Source organism: Schistosoma mansoni, assembly GCF_000237925.1.
Source record: "Schistosoma mansoni, WGS project CABG00000000 data, chromosome 4 unplaced supercontig 0032, strain Puerto Rico, whole genome shotgun sequence".
NCBI lineage: Eukaryota > Metazoa > Platyhelminthes > Trematoda > Strigeidida > Schistosomatidae > Schistosoma > Schistosoma mansoni.
This window is the reverse complement of record NW_017386017.1, coordinates 2,219,753-2,239,706: the sequence shown is the minus strand read 5'-3', so window position 1 is coordinate 2,239,706 and position 19,954 is coordinate 2,219,753. Positions and strand designations below refer to the sequence as shown.

General features: G+C 40.0%; 1 protein-coding gene across 2 annotated transcripts; it reads left to right on the top strand.

Annotated features, from left to right (window-relative positions):
* Nucleotides 1-12,373: 12,373 nt before the first annotated feature.
* On the top strand, nucleotides 12,374-14,113 carry Smp_103540.1 (activator protein 4 (ap4), putative; the record flags this gene model as incomplete). Of its 2 annotated transcripts, XM_018791182.1 has the most annotated exons (4): nucleotides 12,374-12,554; nucleotides 12,748-12,919; nucleotides 12,952-13,126; nucleotides 13,164-13,744. In XM_018791182.1, exons 1-4 carry the CDS (start codon nucleotides 12,496-12,498, stop codon nucleotides 13,742-13,744), a joined length of 987 nt encoding a protein of 328 aa, XP_018645695.1. In that variant the 5' UTR covers nucleotides 12,374-12,495. The 2 variants fall into 2 exon arrangements, with proteins under 2 accessions (XP_018645695.1, XP_018645694.1); XM_018791183.1 differs by having other exon boundaries at nucleotides 12,374-12,919; nucleotides 13,164-14,113.
* Between the last annotated feature and the right edge of the window lie 5,841 nt (nucleotides 14,114-19,954).

Genomic DNA, 19,954 nt, shown 5'->3' with positions numbered 1-19,954 from the left:
CAATTATTTGATTATGAGTTATTGTATGAATATGATCATATATACCATCAATAAGTTAAAATTAAGATCTTATCGTATAGCATAAAATTTGCAGCTTAAACGTGAACAGATCAGAATTGAGTTGTCTTCCGTAATTCCAAGGAAAGGTAATCCATCCAGCTCAGTGAGAATCCTAGAAAAAAGAAAAAATGCAGACCACGGCCAAAAGGTAACGACCCCTTCGTAGCGCGCGCGTGTAGTGAAACAGTGAGTGAAACGGTCTACACATGTTAAGAGATATGAGTATCCGTTTGAGTCGGGTAAGGGTCCTACCAAATCTAGATGAACGTGGTCGAAACGAGCGTCAGGGGTTTTGAAAGAGCCTAAGGGACACTTGGTGTGTCTTATGACCTTAGACTTCTGACAGCTTACAAAGGAGCGTGCCCACTCCCTCACGTCTTTATTCATGCCAGGCCAGCAAAACCGTTCGGCTATACGTTTGACTGTTGCACGAGCACCTGGATGAGAAAGATTGTGCAACGTATTGAAGACGTTGCGGCGATAATGTTTTGGTACAATTGGACGATCCCTACCTGTAGATGTGTCACAGAGTAAGGTTTCCTTACCTGTTCCCATCTGCCTAACACTTAGTTTAAGAGTTGTCGAGGATAACTCATGCTGAAGATCAATGTCTCCTTTTTGAAGCTGAGCGAGTTTAAGAAGATCGATTCCTTGGAAACTGTTCAAGGAGCTAATTCGAGACAAGGCGTCTGCGACTACATTGTTTGCTCCAGAAATATGTTGTATGTCTGAAGTAAACTGCGAAATGTAGTCGAGTTGTCGAGACTCTCGCGGTGAGTACTTGTCTGAAGATGAACTTAAAGAGAAGGTAAGAGGTTTGTGATCGGTAAAAAGTGTGAATTCTCTTCCTTCGATGGAATGTTGGAAATGCCGTACAGCACAATACATAGCTAGGAGTTCCCTACCGAAAGTGCTGTACCTAGATTCTGCGTCTAGCAACCGTCTCGAGAAAAATCCTAAAGGTTGCCATGAGTTGTTAACCCATTGTTGTAAGACTCCTCCGATTGCTGAGTCGGATGCGTCTACTGCGATACTAATGAGCGCTTGAGTGTCCTGATGAGCAAGCAGGTTGCCTTAGCGATGTGTTCCTTAACTGTGAAGAATGCTTTACGGGTTGTATCGTCTAAACTAATTGATTTTGCATTTCCACGCAGTTGGTCGGCTAACGGTTTCATAAGAGATGCGCATTTGGGTATGAACCGTCTGTAGAAACTTACAAGGCCGTTGAAAGTTCGCAATTGCTTGATCGTGGTCGGTTCTGGGTAATCCAGAATGGCCGCCACTTTGCTTCTAAGGGGTCGGATGCCCTGGGCATCAATAGTATGTCCCAAGAAGTCTAAGGAGTTGATTCCGATTTGGCATTCCTGAATGTTTACAGTAATGCCATGCCTTTGGAGTCGATCGAAAACAATGTCCAGATGCTTGAGATGTGATTCTCTGTCCGGACTTGCTATTAGACAGTCATCAACATACGCATGTACGAAGTTGAGACCTCGGAAGATGTCATCTATGAACCTTTGGAAGGTTTGAGCCTCATTTCTTAAACCAAAAGGCATTCGCAAGAATTCGTAAAGACCGAAGGGAGTGATGATGGCGGTTTTAGGAACGTCGTCAGGTGCCATCGGTATTTGGTTATAAGCCTTAGCTAAGTCGATTTTCGAAAAGACAGTCGTACCTTTCAAGGTAGCCGTCAAATCGTGAATATGGGGCAACGGGTAACGATCGGGAATGGTATTAGCATTCAGACGCCGATAATCACCAGTTGGCCGCCAATCATTGCTGTCCTTTTTAGGGACCATGTGTAATGGGGATGACCATGGACTATTTGATGGTCGAATTATCCCTAAGTCTATCATATGGTCGAATTCGTTTTTGGCTAACCTAAGCTTTTCGGGAGCGAGTCGGCGGGCTTTTGAGAATACAGGTGGTCCTGTAGTCGAGATGTGATGTGTAACATTGCTGGCTACACAAGGCAATTTCGATTGCGGTTGGTATATCCCTGAGTATTTGTCGAGTAATGGTTGGTACAAGGGGTCTATGGTGTGCTTAATTGTGACTGGGGATAACCTGCAACCAGAAAAAGGAGTTACGCAAACGGATAACTTAGTGTTTCCGTCTATTAACGTTTTTGAGCGAGTGTCGATTAGTAGATTGTGTTATTGTAACAGGTCTATACCAATGATTGGCATAGAGACGTCTGCAACAACGAAGATCCAGTGTATGGGTTTGCGTAAACCCACGTTAAGGTAGACGTACCTTTCACCGTAAGTAGCGATCGGCTTTCTGTTTGCCGCCTGTAAACTTAGAACGGACTCGCAAAGTCTGTTGTTAGAATTTGCTGGAAGAACGCTAACTTCTGCGCCGGTGTCGACGAGGTAGCGAACTTTCGTAGTTACATCCGTGACGTATAACAGACGGCTGTGTTCGCCGGCTACGGTTGCCGTTAACGCGTGCCGGCTGGGAAGTTTTCCGAAATCTTATTCGTGTCAGTCGCCTTAGACTTCGGGTAATTGCAGGGCTTCCTGCAATTTCTAGAGGATTTACCGTACTGGTTATGATACCAGTACCAGTCGGGGTTGTCTGTCTCTCGTGGTCGAGAGACAGATCGCTTACGTGGAACGCTCCTACGTGGGGATTTTGACCGACTACGGTCATTACGAAATCGAAGATAGCGTGTCAGTGTATGACATAGTTCGGTAATGTCATTCGGGGTCGTTTGAGGTTTTTCTTTGACTGAAAAGACCTCGGCCTTAGTAGATTTTGTGATTTCTAAAATGCGGTCGACAGATGCAGCCAGCTCGTCTACGGCGTTGTTTTGAAACGAGACGAGCACTGCCTGCACCTGTTGAGGGAGTTTAGACAAGAAAAGTTGTCTGAATAGGCCATCATCGAAAGTTCGTTGGCCGATAACCTCTCTCATTCTTAACAACATGTCTGTCGCAGAACCATGTTGTAGGTCGATATTGTTAAGGAGTTGGTCTAACCGTTGTCGATCAGTTGGGTCTCCGCGTTTTAAAATCGACCGTTTGAGAGTTTCGTAAGGTTCCGGAACATCACTAGTAAACATACTGGGTGTTACGTACCTGTTAAATTCGCGCGGTGACGCCTTAACTACCGCGAGGAATCGTGTGCGCGAGTCCGTGATTCCGTGCATGCAAAAATCAGCTTCTGCGTAGCAGAACCAGGACTCAATATTGTCAGGCCAAAATGGAGTTAACTGAATCGAAGTAGGAGGAATAGATTTTAACTTAAAAACCTTGGGTGAGTGTTCCGTCATAGTAATATAAAGAACGAAAAGTGTCTAATTAAAATATATCCGGGAAAAACTCGCGAAAAAAACAGTATATTACAATATATAAAATTCAAATAAAGAATAACAATGAATAATAATATTCCAAAAAGGAACAGACTCATAGTTTATCGGCTTGGTGTACCAGATCACGTCGGTCTCACCACTGAGGATACGACTAGTATTCTAACTTTACAATTAGCTACCAATAGCACCTTCTATAATCGAAACCCTTTTGGCCAAATAGAAATCAGAAGTCAGACGGGAAGAGGTAGGAAAGATATATTTGATACGTTACCAATATATCGAGAGGCGTTCGTTCTTAGCTAACTATTGAAACGTAGGAGCTGTGTCCCACGCTGAGTTGAAACGTTATCTGGTGCGGATGCATGACCGAAAGCCTTCAGTTAAACAAGTCCACTTAAACAACGTGGTCAGCATACTCTGTCGAACACTTAATGAGCTACTGATTTTGGGGAATTATTTACAGCTACACCGTTTAACCTCAGGTTTCCAAGTTAGCGCTCGCCTCGTGATGCAGTTTGATGATTTCTGAGATGTATGCCCTACCCACCTCCAACTTCTTTACCCAATTACCTCTTCATCCGGAAGTTAGTTCGTTATCTCCCAATGTAGGTTGATGCTGATGGTATCCCGTCAACGGACATTAAGTATCTCGGGTAGACAATTGTTTAGAAAAACTTAAACTTTCTTGATGATGGTTTTTGTAACGAACGCAATGTTAATATTCAGACGGGGGAGAGTGAAGAACAAAAAATGTGGTCAAAAGATATCTGAATAAGGATTAAATACACGACAGCGTGAAAAACACAAATAAACGACAATATTGTCCATCAAAATGCAGTGAATGGATTTTCACAGTTCTCTTTCCGTTACAACATGTATGGTACTTATTGCATTCTGAGTTCTCCTAAATATTATCACTCATTCGCCTGACTTCATCTACAAATTCGAAATTGTCTAGCCACATCCGAGTTGTTCATCGTATTACGTGCTTCCCAGAGGTTTGGAGGTCTTCATAATAATAATAACTTGACTTATATGTAGTACATGTATTTTATGTTTAGAAATATTTTAAAAAATCAATATTGCAGAAGTGTTAGTATTAGAATTATTATTCTTGGTTTAAATTATGAAGTCAAATAGCGTTTATGCCGGTAAGCTGTTCGTATAAGTTTATTTCCAATTGCATATGCATTAGTAAGCTAACTGAAAGAACAAAAATGTAACCGTTGAGAAAAAAGAATTCTAACTAGTGTTCCAGTTAGTTTGTTAAGTTTGATACAGTTTATTTAGTAACGGGGAGATTTTCTTGACCTCATTATTACTTAACTGTGATAAGATTTAGTAATACTACTTAGACATATGAATAGTTATCATTCTTTTACGTGAAAATAGTGATAATTGTGTGCATTTTGAACAGATAGCCCAGAGTGATTCGTTAAACATGAGTGTATTTGTGAAAGGCATGCTCTAGACTTAATGTTATTTATATTCATACTTACCGGCTGATGGTGCATACAAGTTAGTTGCAAGTATTGAGTTTCGCATAAGGTAGAAAACGACTTATTACGAATAAAGTGACTAAGAATTATCGAAATCGACAAAACCTTTGTACCATAAGTATACGTATTGTGATGTTGCACAATGCTTTCGGCTGGATAAGTCTCCACAAGATGATAGACAGTGAGTGATGTTCATGTGACTATTAGGGAGAACATAAGTTGTAACCAAGGTGAGTACACTCACGACTCATGTCTATGATAATGGCTTGAACCATAGTCAGCGTTGAGGCAAATTCGACTCTCGTGCTTTCAGTTCGCAAGAGATTCGCTCGACTGCTTGTGCTAACGATTTGCATGCATGACTGTGTCTCTAAATCTCTAATTAGACTGACAAGGTTTTAGGATATTTTCTGAATGAGCAACTGATAGAGAAACATGTAGATCACCAACGTAGGTGATCTGTGTCGAATGATTGGGGCCTATTAAAGTTAAACGGAAGTGGTGTGACGGACCAACTGACTTCCAAGTCACACCTCGCGGTCAGCACCTTACGTGGATTGCCCCATCGACGTGTCAAGGGACTATTTCTGCTTTGAAGACCTTATAACACAAAGGGCGTTACTACAGAAATATATTAGTTAGAGTAGGTACAAGCGAAAGTGTGACTGATACGGCATGGGTCAGTAAACGCACGTTGATTGGCCTTGGCCTTGACTGGGATCGATGATCTGTTGGATATTCAATGATCCAACTGCCGGATGATTTGGGTAGGGCTCGGTGACATTTCACTGCTCCCACAAATATATTGTAGTAATCTGTAATGGTAGGTAGAGATGATGAAATGGCAACGACCTGTATCACTATCCCTCCGAGTTCTTACAAAGCCGTTTAGCCGAACAGCACATAGGCGATTGTTAACAGGGATCCATTCTAAAAGTGCTTGTTCTACCCTCGTACTTGGTCTTATACCTACACTCGCCAGTCCACGAGAACTGAACATGGGATAGCCAAATACACAGCGAGTGTATCTCGTCAGCTCCCCTGTTTTGGCGAGGTGAGGTCAAGTGAATGACCACACTAGGATCCTGTATGATTGCTTCGGGGACATTGCATACATCAGTGACACGAGATTACATGGTTTTAGCCAAAGGTGCATGCTAGCCGATTTGATATAGAGCACATACGCTCAAGGCTCCAATGCGTAGTTTGGAGTGAGGTTTCAGTAGACCTGGAAGAGTAGTTGGCACACTACAATCATTGGCCATGGCGACACTTGAGAGGGAAGTCGAAGGAGGAAGTTTAGAGTCGAAGTTCGAGGCAAGAGGAATAATAGGGATTGAGGAGAAAAATTGTTGATAGATACAGTGGCTTAGAGTGCTGTTAAAATTATGGAGGCGGTTTTCACTTCCCGTTCGCCCACATTATGGAAAGACCCTTCTAGAGGCACCTGAAGAGGAAATTGGGTGAGAGTTGATTTCAGTGAGGTGAGGGCGTAACTGCAGTCTCAAAGGAACAACCGTTTGGAACCGGTCACACAACCTGTTTGTGGGTAAGTTTTGTGTTGGTTCCGCTAATTTGGGCTTTGCTGCCTTTGGTCTTATCATGTTCCAATCGACCTACTTGTTATGGTAGAGCCTTGTGGAACGATCTTTCCAGCCAGTATAGCCATATTGGTTCATCACGATCAACAAGCCCGACTAGCACGTCGAGGTAGCCGAAACGGTCAGGGTCTTTTAAGATAGTTCCCAACTATTTGTGCCCTAAAACCTTTGTGGTATACGCACCATGAAACAAGCATTTATCTAATGAAGAAAACAGAAGCGCTAAAGTACGCAATCGTAAAGTCTTCTGTTTTGAAAGGGAAACCTGGAAACGTGGGAGAAGATTCTGAGAAGAAATAACTGTCAGTGATGTGAAGATTATGGTGCTGGAAATCTCCAAAAGTGTGTGGTAAATTACCTTTAAGCTCATCACATTTAGCTTTTGTGTCTGTCGTGCTATTCAGAAATGTAATTTTGAGAAAGTACTATTCAGAAGACCTCAATTTTACACCAGTGTATATTCAACTCAACTGGCATACACACCAGTATAGTTTGTCAGGAATTTTGTTAGACAGTAAATGTGATTTCGTATGCCATCAGACTGTTGTATAGGTCACTATCGTTTCTGAGACACTGATCGACATCGCCGATCACGTTTGCTTCTCGTAATTTCGATTGAAATCCCTTAACCTCGTATCTGGTATCCGTCTACAGCCTAGAGCCATCAACCTTGACAAATACTGCGCCCTGATTCACACAGTCAACTCGAAACTATAGTAACATTTACTCCGATTGGTTAGTCGAGACGTAATCCCTTACTTTATATCCAGCTTGGGGTCTGAAGTTGGAACTGTAGTCAGGCTACTGTATTATGTTTCAAATACTAATTCTAACCAGCTAGCAAAATAGCCGTCTGAAGTGCTCGTTATGCCATAAAATAGGGAGTTATGCTTATATGACGATCTAAAGGTGTCAGTAAAACTGAGCAGGTTGCAGATAATCAGTTAGTAGTAATTTTGGAACAATAAAGCATTCGGTGGCAGTTAATGAAACAAGAGGAGCTTAAAATACGCAAAAAAGAGAAATAAAATTATTCGACCATCTACTAACGATAACACATAAGAATAAGCAGTAAAAATCCATCACTCTGCCTATAGCTCGTCTGGGGTCATTGACAGTCCAAGGTTCGGGAAAAGGAGGACGGTTGAGCATGGGGTCAGCAAACGAATACCATAGAAAACAACCTTACAAAAAATACTAACTGTGATAAACAAATTAAATCATCCCAACTCTGTCCTGGTAACTGAGGGAAGAATTATGACACCTCATAGTGAAAGCAGAGATTCTTAAGAAAGTACGAAACCGATCTCTATTCTAACAACCACAACAACAATTAATGTAGGCACATGGAGTGTTCAAACAACGTGGGAGACCGATAAGATCAATCAAATAGCTACGGCAATGAGGAGATACAACTTGACGGTTCTCGGAATCAGAGAAACCCATTAAATACAAGCTGAACAGCAAAGGTTAGATACGGGAGAAATGATGCTATACTCTGGTCACGAAGTGGAAAATGCTCCACGAACTCAAGAAGTTGCTCTGATGTTGTCCAAAGAAGCACGTAATGCACTTATAAGGCGGTAGTCTCATGGATCCACGATCATCAAGGTATCTTTTAAAACAAAGAAGGAGGGAATCACAATGAATGTTATCCAATATTATGCACTCACCAATGATGGCAACGACGATGATAAAGATCAGTTCTGTGAGAGGCTGCAATCAATCATAGTAAAGTGTCCAAGAAAGGATCTCACCATCCTGATGGGAGATCTAAACGCCAAAGTCGGAATGGACAACACAGGATATGAAGATATCATGGGACGACATGTACTGGGAGAGAAAAATGAAAATGTGGAGAGATTTGCAAATTTATGTCCCTTCCACAAAATTGTTATAGGCAGCACAATATTCCCACACAAACCTACATGGGTCTGACCGGATCACACCACGGAGACCCACATCGATCATGTACGCATCCTACGTTGATTTATTAAAATAAATTTACACGAAATCGTTCTTAATTATTATAATCCCACTTTGTTTAATTTTTAAAGAAACAAATATGATTCCATTTTGCGCGTGTTAAGAGTGAAACCGAACATTTTAAAATTAATCCACATATTTCTCGACCAGTTCCTGCCGCTTTCTTTTTTATTTATCATTCAGCTTGTCAGTCAATACATGGAGGATTCATATTATTCTTGGTAACCTCTTGTGAGCGACAATCGTACTCGATTTGGTATCGAACCAATGTCACGTTAATTCTGGTGGGAGAGTAGTGTAGTGGCATTAGAACACAACCACACGATCGTTGAATCTGGGCATATAACTACTGAAAAGTTTTATGTTCAACAACTGACAAAAATAGAAGGTTAACAACGGAGAACGCGGGAACATTAATTCGAGATCCAATCGGATGGCATGGCTTGGCCTTGCACATGTGGTTGTTCTTGTGTAACTTAACTTTTTTATTCATATTAAATATATTGTTCTACCTCTAGTCTGAATGCGTTCTCCATCATATATTGGTGATCGTACGATTGGACAAGTCAATGTTCACAATGAAGTGACTTCCACGTAAGATCTTATTGATAAGATAGTCGGTTCATGATAAATCTAAAATTTTAGGATTCGGTTTGTTATTGTAGCGATACAAATAACGAAGTAGACCGGGAGCCTTCTGAACGTTTTCCACAAGCTAAACATCAGGGTGGATTTAATCCTCATGCAGATAGCTTAAACCATCAAAAGACATTAAGGTGGGTATTTTTGTATTCCGGCTCTGCAAACAGATAATGATGATCGTCTGTTGCCACTGTGCTCAGACAACCGTTTATTTTCAGCAAACACTAATTTTAAGCATAAGGAGAGACATCGCCTAACATGGTGACCTCCTGCACCAAACCAACGATGGACTCAAATAGACCGTATTGCCATCAGTCGTCGTTGGAGAGGCTTGATATAAGACTAACAATCGTTCTGGAGTACATGTTTAGACTCTGATCATGCTCTAACACGAGCACACATTTGCTTGCGTTTCAGTGGACGCAGAAAAGCTACATTAAGAAGACTCATTAGAGTTGAACTCAGTGACGAGAAAACCAAAAGAAGATTCCGGGAACAACTGAGGTCACACTTAGAAAGTCCTGAAAACGAGGTTGACCCAGATGTTGCTTGGAAAGATATACGAACAGCTGTGGAAACAGCAGCGACATCTTTTAGTGATTTGAACTAAAGGGTCACGAAAAACCAATGGGTTTCGGCGACATCTATTGCACTGATTGATTCTTGTAAACTCATAAAATCAGGCTCTGAACACAATGAAGGGTGAAAGCAAATCAGATCTAGATTAACTGAAAGTTTAAGGAAAGACCGTGAGCAGTGTTGGGCAACGAATGCGAAAGAAATGGAAAAGGCAGTGGCTGTAGGTAACACCAGACAGCTTTTCAGACTAGTGAAAGAAAGTGGGACTAAGAAGTCAAGAGTAAGTGAGACGATCTCGGAAAAAGACAACACCCTTATCTGCTCTCGGTCCAGACGTTTAGAACGATGGGCGGAACACGTTAAGGAGCAGTTCAGCTGGCCTTCAGCCATTCTACAGTTACCCATCATTCCCAAACAGTCTGAATAGAACATTGAAGTAGGTCCCCCGACTCTATCTGAAGTTCAAAAGGTTATAGCTAATCTAAAACGAGGAAGAGCAGCTGGTCCAGATGGATGGCTCCAGAGGTCTTTAAATATGGTGGTCCAATTTTAGCGATTAGGTTGACTAATATTTTGGCTAAAATTTGGGAGTTGGAAATAATCCCATCCAACTGGTCACAATCACTGATTATCCCAATATATAAGAAAGGGTCAAAATCATCCTGTGACAACCATAGAGGGATTGGTTTGACTAATGTAGCATCTAAAATACTAGCTTCAATAATCATCGTACGCTTAACAAAGACTCATGATCTGCAAATACGAGAAAATCAGGCTGGTTTCAGACCTGGTTGTGGATGAGTCGACCACTTATTCACCATCCGTTTGATTTCAGAATACGGGTATGCTTATCGGCGCGCGACAATGATAGCTTTTCTTGACTTAAAATCAGTGTTTGACTCTGTAGACCGAGAGGTTCTGTGGCAGTGTCTGTCACTAAAAGGTGTACCTCAGAAGTAAATAAACCTTGTGAAGGCTCTTTACTGGAAGATTACTAGTCAAGTCAGAGCTTATGGCGAGCTGTCATTTGATTTTGTAACTTCAAGTGGTGTCCGTCAAGACCGTCCACCATCTCCATTTTTATTTAATTTCATCATAGACCTACTGCTGGAAATAACAGTCTCGTTGAATGAATCTCCAAGAATTGGTCTTCTGCTAGGAAGCTCATTTACTGTCTTAAAATACACCGATGACATGGTTCTGTTCGATGAAGACACTGATAAAATGCAGAGTCTTTCGGTAACACTGAGTAACAATGCCAGGATGTTTGGGACGGGTTTCTCCTCCTTTAAATGCCAATTGTTATTTCAGGACTGGCCTGAATCAACACCTGAACTGATGATAAGGAAGAAAGTAATCAAAAGCATCAACAACTTCACTTATCTAAAAAGTCTGATCAGCCCTAATCGGTTGGTGTCTGACGAAATCTCTGTGTGGATTCAAAAAGCTCGTTTGGCTTTTGCCAACTTACGTCATCTATGACGAAGGCGAGATATCTGTCCATCAATTAAATGACGAGTATACTGTGCGGCAGTTTGTTCTGTTCGACTTTACGGCTGCGAAACGTTTGCTGCATAGACAAATATAATGAATAAAAGTTGCCTGCACTTACAAGATGTATGATTCTCTTTACCACTGAAAACATTTTAGTAAATTCTCGAGGTACTCCCACCTAATGAACCAATGATAGAGTCGTTTATCTGAAAATATTGATTGAGTTGTCCGAAACCATTTTAGAACTAGATGACGCAGTAGTACAAATGACTAAGGTAGCAAAAAATGATGCGGTTGACGAACTGATGAAAACAAGAATACTTACAGGAGAGAATTTTTAGCTGAAAGATATAAAATAATGAACGGTAATTAAGGTTATCCCTTTATGGAGTGGTTTGACAATTCCTGCAATTCGTCTAAGTGTATGCATACTGGAAAGAAAGGCCAGTTTAAAAAATGCATCGCTGGCCTCATGCACTTCAAATACGGAATATCCGAGGTGAGCCAGGAGACTCAAAGTTGCTGAAACGAGAGAAGGAAAACTAATCTCATTCCACGATAATGTCGGTAATATGTACGTGGCATAAATAAGCAGATACAGACAAAAATATAAACCCTGGCAACGGTAACGAATATCCCGAAACAGGGTAAAGGGAGATAGAATGAAACATCTCACTGAGTAGCATACACGAGTGGTTAAAAATCAATAAATCCTATTGGTCGATTGATTTTTTGCTAAATTTCGAAGTAAACACGTACGGAGATACATTTGAAGTACGAAACTCGAAAAATACTGATCCTTTACCATCTCAATGTTAAGAAAATCATTCGTTAAAGGTAGTATTTTACCGCCACAGGGTTTTCTTTGATTGAATTCAATTACGTGTAAGCTTATCTCTGTGTCACCTCATGAAGTCAACCAGCATGCCATAATGTGAGCGGGAAAAACTATAGAACTTGATGCTATGATCAGGTTTTTCCTTAAGCCAAAAAATCATAACAGTTTCCCTGAATTCGTTTGGTCAAAAACAATAAATTGTTGAATGATGACCTTAGGCTTGTTGTATTAGAGCGGTCAAAAATATACTTTACTAAAATTTTTTAATGTGGTTACAGGAATTATGAGGCTAATGATAAATGGTTTCCTCAATTCACTGTTTGTACATAAAAATGCGCTACGTCAGCCATCTTGCGCGCGCTACGTACGCACTACGTAGACGTGGTGGGTAGCAACTTACAATCTTTGGATATTGTTAACGTCGTCACTCCAAATCCTCTAGATAATTAGTGCCTGAGGAGTCAGTGTATTTGATGTTTGATGGAAAATAAGCTCTTCGTCTCTGAAATGCCAGTTGATGGTTGTGAAAAATCTTCAAGGTAAGCTTCCTCACGTGACGCCATATTGCTTTTTACTTATGGTCTAGAATTTTTGTATACAGGCTCCCTAATACATTTTTTACTTGTTTTGATATGCTTGTTGATTATATTAAGTGATTGTATGTTAAGTCGATTGTGATTTTTGTCGAAGTCTTAAAATTCTTTGGCTGTCTATTCCTAATCTTATACACAGACCTTCTGCCGACACTGGTGTTATCGCTCACGGTCATCATGATCAAGAAAAAAGAGTTCGTAGGGAAATTGCTAATAGCAATGAGCGACGGCGGATGCAAAGTATCAACGCTGGGTTCGACTCTCTGCGGATCCTATTGCCATCCATATCAGACGGAGAAAAAATGAGCAAGGTAACTAACGTTTTTGACACTTATTTGGTTAGGCGACAATTTTACAACTGACTGCCAAATATATCAACACATTACTCATGCGCGTTAGTTTGCTGGAAAGCGAAGTAGCTGTGTACCGACAATCAGCTGGTTTGCAACTAAATCCAGTCTCGTCAGAGTTGTCTGGTTCATCCGTGACTTCCAGAAAACGCAGATCTGATGATTTAAGTAAGTATAAAATTCTTCAAAGTTCTTATTTTTTCAGAGGACCGGCCGGACTGTATTCGGAATCGACGTCGACGAGTTGAGATCGAAGGGATATACGATTCATCTCGCACGAATTACGTCCACTTTTCTCCTGAAAGCACCGATACACACCAGTCATCCCCACTTACATCTTTCAATAGTAGCACATCGATTTGTTCAGCATCTCCTCAGCCTGACAGCACAAGCAGTACTGCTGCACGACTTGAACATTTGGTGATGGCAATTGAGCAGATTGAGGGGGGTGGTGCTCTTAACGTGTCTCCACAACCTGGAAGTCATGATGAGAGCTTCTCCACTGGAGACCACTCACCTCCGGAAACATACTGGCATAGTCCACAAGAAAATTATCACGGATATGCCTATGTTGATGCCCAAACATCTAATCAAAAGTCTAACAATTTGTTTGCTGATTCCCTCCTGCTTACTCCAGTATCGGAAATTAATCCCTCTTTAAATACTAGTGACAATGTCCAGACTCACAATACTGAGGATTACCCTATTGTAGCAAAACTCCTTAACCGCCCTATTCCTCACAAATACCTCCACAGGCCTCAAGTTGTGGTTAATAGTTCCCACTGATTTCCTATTTCTTTTAGTTTCGCATTTTCAACTCCTAACTTTGTCTGGATTAATCCGTATGAACTCTGCTTGCGGAATTTTTCTTAGCACGGTGTATATACGTATATTTGGGGTTTATCATGTTATTTCCCTGGAACCTAACTATATATTTTGTGATCTTTTATATCTTTAGTTTTTCGTTTGTTTTGGGTGTGGTTTACTAAGTTTTAAGCCGTCTAAGGTTCTTAATGTCTAGCACTTTTTGTACTTTGTAAAATAATGGTTTGTTTTCTGTTGTGTAAAACTGATCATAAACCTGAGTGGACATTTTACAGACTACGTAAATGTTCTCATATCTTTTGACTATTTCAATTAAATTGTTCTTGAGTGATGCCTCACTTCTGTTTGATGTGTTTCTGTTATTTTACTTACCTGCTGAGGTTCTGAATAATCTGCCGACTAACATTTGCGTAGCTTCTAAAGCAAATGTATTAGTGTGTTTTGGTTAATTGCTGGAATTTACTCACCATTCTCATTGCCTATTAAACGCGTTCACTGTAGAAGTAGTCCATACTAGAATGAAACGGCCGTCCAGTGCTTCTAGGTTTTTTATGGTAGTCTAGCTTTCATTGACTTGTGGACTCAACTATTAAAATCTCTTTCGTCTGTAAGGATTGTAAAAACTTTCATTTTGTGCCAAGCGTTTCCCACCGTATAGATCCAGTGTTTCATCATGACTAGTTTTCAGCGCCTAAATTGGTCTTAGGTAAAAAGTCAGTTGTGCATATCAATCACTTCACTTACCCCTGATATTTCGTCAGGTTTGATAAGTTGAGGTCCAAAAACTCGCAACGCTCAGTAAGCTCGCTTGGTTTTGCCAACTTGCATTACCTTTGGCGTAGACAAGATGTCCACTTGTTAACCAAAGAATGAGTCTGCAGCACGGCCCTTGTTTGTGGCTGCGAAACGTGTCCTTCCAAAAGGAATAGATATTCGTGGGTAACTCGTATTAGGCCATGGATGCCTCTAAAGCACTGTTCATGCATGCATTGATCACTATGTAAGCAGTACTGACGTTAGGTGTTGAGTAGTGGTTACAGATGGCGAATCAATTGGCAGTGTGTTGAACCGTCGTCTATTGAGGTGGTTTGGACATGCTCCTGACCACTGTCCTCCTCGGTGGGCAACGTTCGCCGGTGTAACAGTAGAAAGAAAACCGGGTATAGTCAGATATGTGATCAGCTCGTAAGACCAACTACTGAAATGAGTTTCGCGAAGCCATAAGCGACTTTACTCGCCATTTTCATGGCGTCATGAAGATGCAACCAATGCTCATCTATACTTTTCGGTGGGATGGTAGCTAGCTCATCTCGATACTTACTTGCAACAGAAGTTGCAGCCAGTTTACTAACATCAATCCGTTGATGGCGGTCATTTCTTCGGCCACTGAAAAGTAAGGTGAAGTTGGCGCAGACCAGGGCATGACCAGACTCCAGAAGGAGCGGCAGTCTTGCACACAACCACGCCAGCGGTAGCTGATCGCGATGTGATCAATCTGAGTCCAGGCTTGGGATGCAGAGGGAGGACGCCAGGTGGCACACCGGCGATGACTGTGCCGGAAGTTAGTGCTAGCCAGAAACAGATTGTAGTTTGTGCACAGTTGCATCAAACGGTCCCCGTTATCTGTCCTACGACTCGCCTGGGATTGAATCACGGTGTGATTATTTCTGAGCTTCAGCTAAAGGCATTTCATGAGGTCATATTCATTTATAAGGCTACAAATCTTCAAATGAGGTGACGAGTGTGTGTTACTCATGCCTACCTGACGTACAACAATTACTGATTAAAGTAGGTTAGAAGGCTAGGGGTAATGTTATCAAAACATTTTCAGTTTGAGACATGTCAACATATGACTTACTGGTTGGGTGCTGTGCAACACGCTTAGTCATTGGCTGAAAACGTTATATGACTACGCGAAATCGGTCGCGTCGACAGTTACATTTGTCCTCTTTCTTCAAATCTTAGATATACCTAATTATCCACCCTTTGATCTCATTTTTTTTATTACCGTTTAAGTCTGTAATATTTCGCACCGTGTCTGCTTTTGTTGACGTCAGTTGTGATGATTTAGACCGATGCGTAATTGTGCTAGGTTCTATAGTGATTTTGGTTGATTGGTTGTGTAAGCCTTGAGATCACATCTATTTGACCATCGATATGTTATACCTTAAGTACAAATCCAGTGCAAAATATCAGGTAGTCGTTGGATTGTATAGATCCGTATTGTTCACTAGGTGTCTGTTTTGACGTGTACTCCTAATTTAGTCGAAAGCTCTTAAAGCGCCTGTGGTAAGGATTTTACTTATACGCTTGTGAGGGAGGTGAGATTTTTTAATTCGTGTACGTAGGTATAGTATTTTACTCAGGCAATGATGAATAATACTCATTCACCGAGTATTTGAATATGAGGTACAATATGTGTAAGTGTTATTTATACCTCCCAGTTCCCAAACCGAAGTGCTTGGAGTGGGGTTCGGACGTGGGACTTGGTGATTGAAACTTGAACTCCTTAACCAATAAACAACCACTTCACTTTCGTTTAAGTACATTCTGTTAGTCAGTTTTCAATCACACTGTGGACATAATGATTCTGTACATCAGGATCCGAATAATTGGGGTTTTTCACTTTAAGCCACGTCTTATCCCTTAATATTTAACTAGAACTACAAAATCTAAACTGACAGCGAATCCTAATACTTGCCTCACAAAATTGTAGTAGTTTAAGGTGCTAACTTCACTAAAACAAGAGATTTACTAAAATTAGTAAGAAAGAAGTAAACAATGGTATGCTTTACAAAACTAAAATATTCCTTGCTGGATAAATTATTGTCAGATGATGCCTAAGCAGCCAATAAAAGGGAAATAAAGGCAAACAATGGGGGGATATGGAGGACGATGAGTTAAAAAACAAGGAAATAATGGGAAAATGAGCCAGGAAGGTTCCATTTTCGCCTAGCATGGGGGAATAATGCGGAAATCCTCCTTTTTGTCACTGTTTGTAATGTCTCTGAACTGTCTACTTTTCGCCCATAAACACGCTGAGTTGTCTACTTTTCGACATTTCTCCTAAATACTCGACATCAGGAGGGGGAACCTACTTTTTATCTTTATTCCTTTATTGGTTACTTAAGTAGGATCTAGAATCGGATCCAACTTTTACTTGAAAGGTGAGCAGATCACTTTTAACGTGTGATCAGGGAAGTTTGTTAAATTGCACTGACCAGGCTCCTCTAGATTGCATCCAGTATAGCTTTTACTGAGCACTTCATTTTATGCACGCGGCTTCGAACAACATGCTTTTATGTGAGGATTCGTGATCCCACTCGGTTCCTCAGACTGAAGTAAGTGGAGCGACAATCAGATATTCATTTCCAAAACACGAAGTGCTCTAATCACTTATCCCCACTGCATTATAACACAGTAAATATGTAACTTGATGGTCAGTATTAACTGTATTAATTGTACAGTGTTCATGTAGTTAAGAAACCACTTGAAATGAAATAGATCTTCATAATTGAATGACATAAAAGGAATTATTTTACAAACACGAACTCTACTACTTCTATAGCAATAGATGCAACAAATAAATATTTGAATCACGCTAAATAGTTCGAGAATCTTATAGTTCGTAATAATAATAATAATAACATTATTATCATTATTATTATTATGGATCAAACATATATACTTATTGAGACGAATACTGAATAAATAATGCTGTATGGGGAGACGGTTGCAGATAATAGTAGTTAGTAAAATAATATTGAATTATAAAGAACTTGGATTTCATATACTACATGTGAATAAATTATATTCAATCATAAATTACTCTTGATCATCCCTTAATTCACTACTATGGATTGCTGACATATCATATGTAGTATTGATTAAGAACAGAATTCATAATGTAAATATCAAATCAGCCCCCGAATGCCCTGGTACAGCCGAGAGTGGGGAGAGTCCGCTCTCCCTCTCGAAATGCTCTCACATGGCCACGCGCATATAGCCTCTGCCAGGGAAGTCCTACTCACTGCCTTCTCGTGGCATTACTGTTGCTTACAAAATTGAGTGGACGAAAAGCGAATGTCTGGCGCTTTAACCAGGTTGGTGGACATGGAAACTCCACCTAGGGGTGTTGGAAGACCCTGATTCCAAACCAATGGTGCATGTGGGCTGGCTCCAGTATCCTGAGGGAACAAATGGCGTATGAATCAATCGTTGGTCACCGTCTACCATGGGACTGCGTCTTCTCACGATGCTCCACTGTCTTGTGGATCAGATCTTTCGGTCAAAGGCTCCGGGTGTGGCCCTCTAAGAAAACCATCTGTTTCGGTTTGGGCACCTGGGCAGTATCACAGCCCTCATACAAATCAAATGCAATTTGCGTGGCGCATATATATCTGGTTCCCCTTTGTACCAATATTTATATATTTAAATAAATAAATAAATAAGATCAGTAAACTGTAATATTTGTGAATTTATCCTATCACAGCTGAACTTGTCAACTACTGTCAATTATTTAATGTGGGTCAATCTATTTATCTATATGTTATTTGTTTAGTTTTACTTTTAGGGGATAAAATCTATTAATTGTCATATTTTGTAGATAGCTAAAAATTTTTCACTTCGAGTTAATGTGTACTAACAATGTTTATGAGTTCAAATGTTCAGTTTTATCAGTTACCTACCTTTCTATAAACAATAATATTCATAAATTCGCTTGGTATTGTTTGTTTCAATCTTCAATTGATGTTCAGGACTGCAATTGATCAGTCTCTTATTGACATATATGCATACTGTGCGTAGTGCGTCGATATAGCCTTAATTCACAAGCATTGAAAGCAAAGATGGATAGTGGCTAGTAGTGGAATCCGGTTTGACGCGCGTTTCGTCCTATTTGGGACTTGTCAGGTGACGAGTGCATTCGAATTATAGAAAATGTTATTTATTATTTATTGTTGTTCTACTCTGATATGTGTTTCGATAATAGATGATCTAAAGATTAAGTGAGTGGTTTACTTTTTTTTATCTGATATATCCTATCACCATTGATGGAGTAATGATGATTGGCAAAATCTTATCATAAGTAAAGAAGATTTGTTTTACATTTTACGAACTAGTACTGTGGTGTGGGTTAATGATATCCACATAAGTAGTATATGGTGATGGTCAGACATAGAATGTATTTCAGTTGAAGATCGATAAGGAGAGAACGAGAACGGCACACAATTGGTACGAAAATGCATGAACAATTATAATCGGAGACTATGGAATGATATTTGCCGAAGAAACAGTCGAATTTAGACAATTGATTGATAGTTTGCAAATTAACTGTTCACTATATGGTTCTCATATTTTAGTGAGATAGTCTGTAATGTGCTAAAATACACTCGATCGTCCCCACTCGTGCTCTCTTCACTACAGTACCATTTATAGCATCATAAAAATGCTAGAATTTACAAAATTTCTCTACGTACTATTCTTTTGTTGTAAGATACTTACTAAATGTGGAAGATAATAAAGTCATAGATATTCAGTTACTGATGCTTTCAAAACCTCATCCTTATTTCATTAAAAAGTAAAACTAAGCAACCTATGAGTAAAAGAAGTAAATTAACTTAGATTCATATACATTATTCATACTAATACACTATTCATCAAGACCTGTGAGTTGATTCTTGTAGGCACAGAGCTAATGTATGATTAAAAAAATCATCAAATTATTGTCTTTCCAACTACTCAATATTTGTTAACTACTAATATTAAACTCATTTTTATCATTAAACTGATTGAGCTATGCTTTTACTTACACTTGTCAGGTAGGAGTAACTGATAATATTCAATGTTTATATATACTCTAACCTTTGTTAAGAATTTAAAAGTGCTTTTGTACACCACTTAATCCTTAATTTGATGCTTTAATATATCTAGTCCAGAAGCATTTGTAAATATACATATTAAAAGAACATTTTTAAATAATCAAGATTATAGACAAAAGATGGATGGGGGAGTTCGAGAAGTATATCTAGGAGCTCTGGTGAGAAGCAGCGACCAGTGGAGTTCAAAAACGCGTCTGTTGTGAGATAGGAATTCACAGAAGACAATTGGTGAATGGTTGCTCAACTTCGTGGATCGGTTGAAGTTCGACATTAACACCGTTGGATGCCAGCT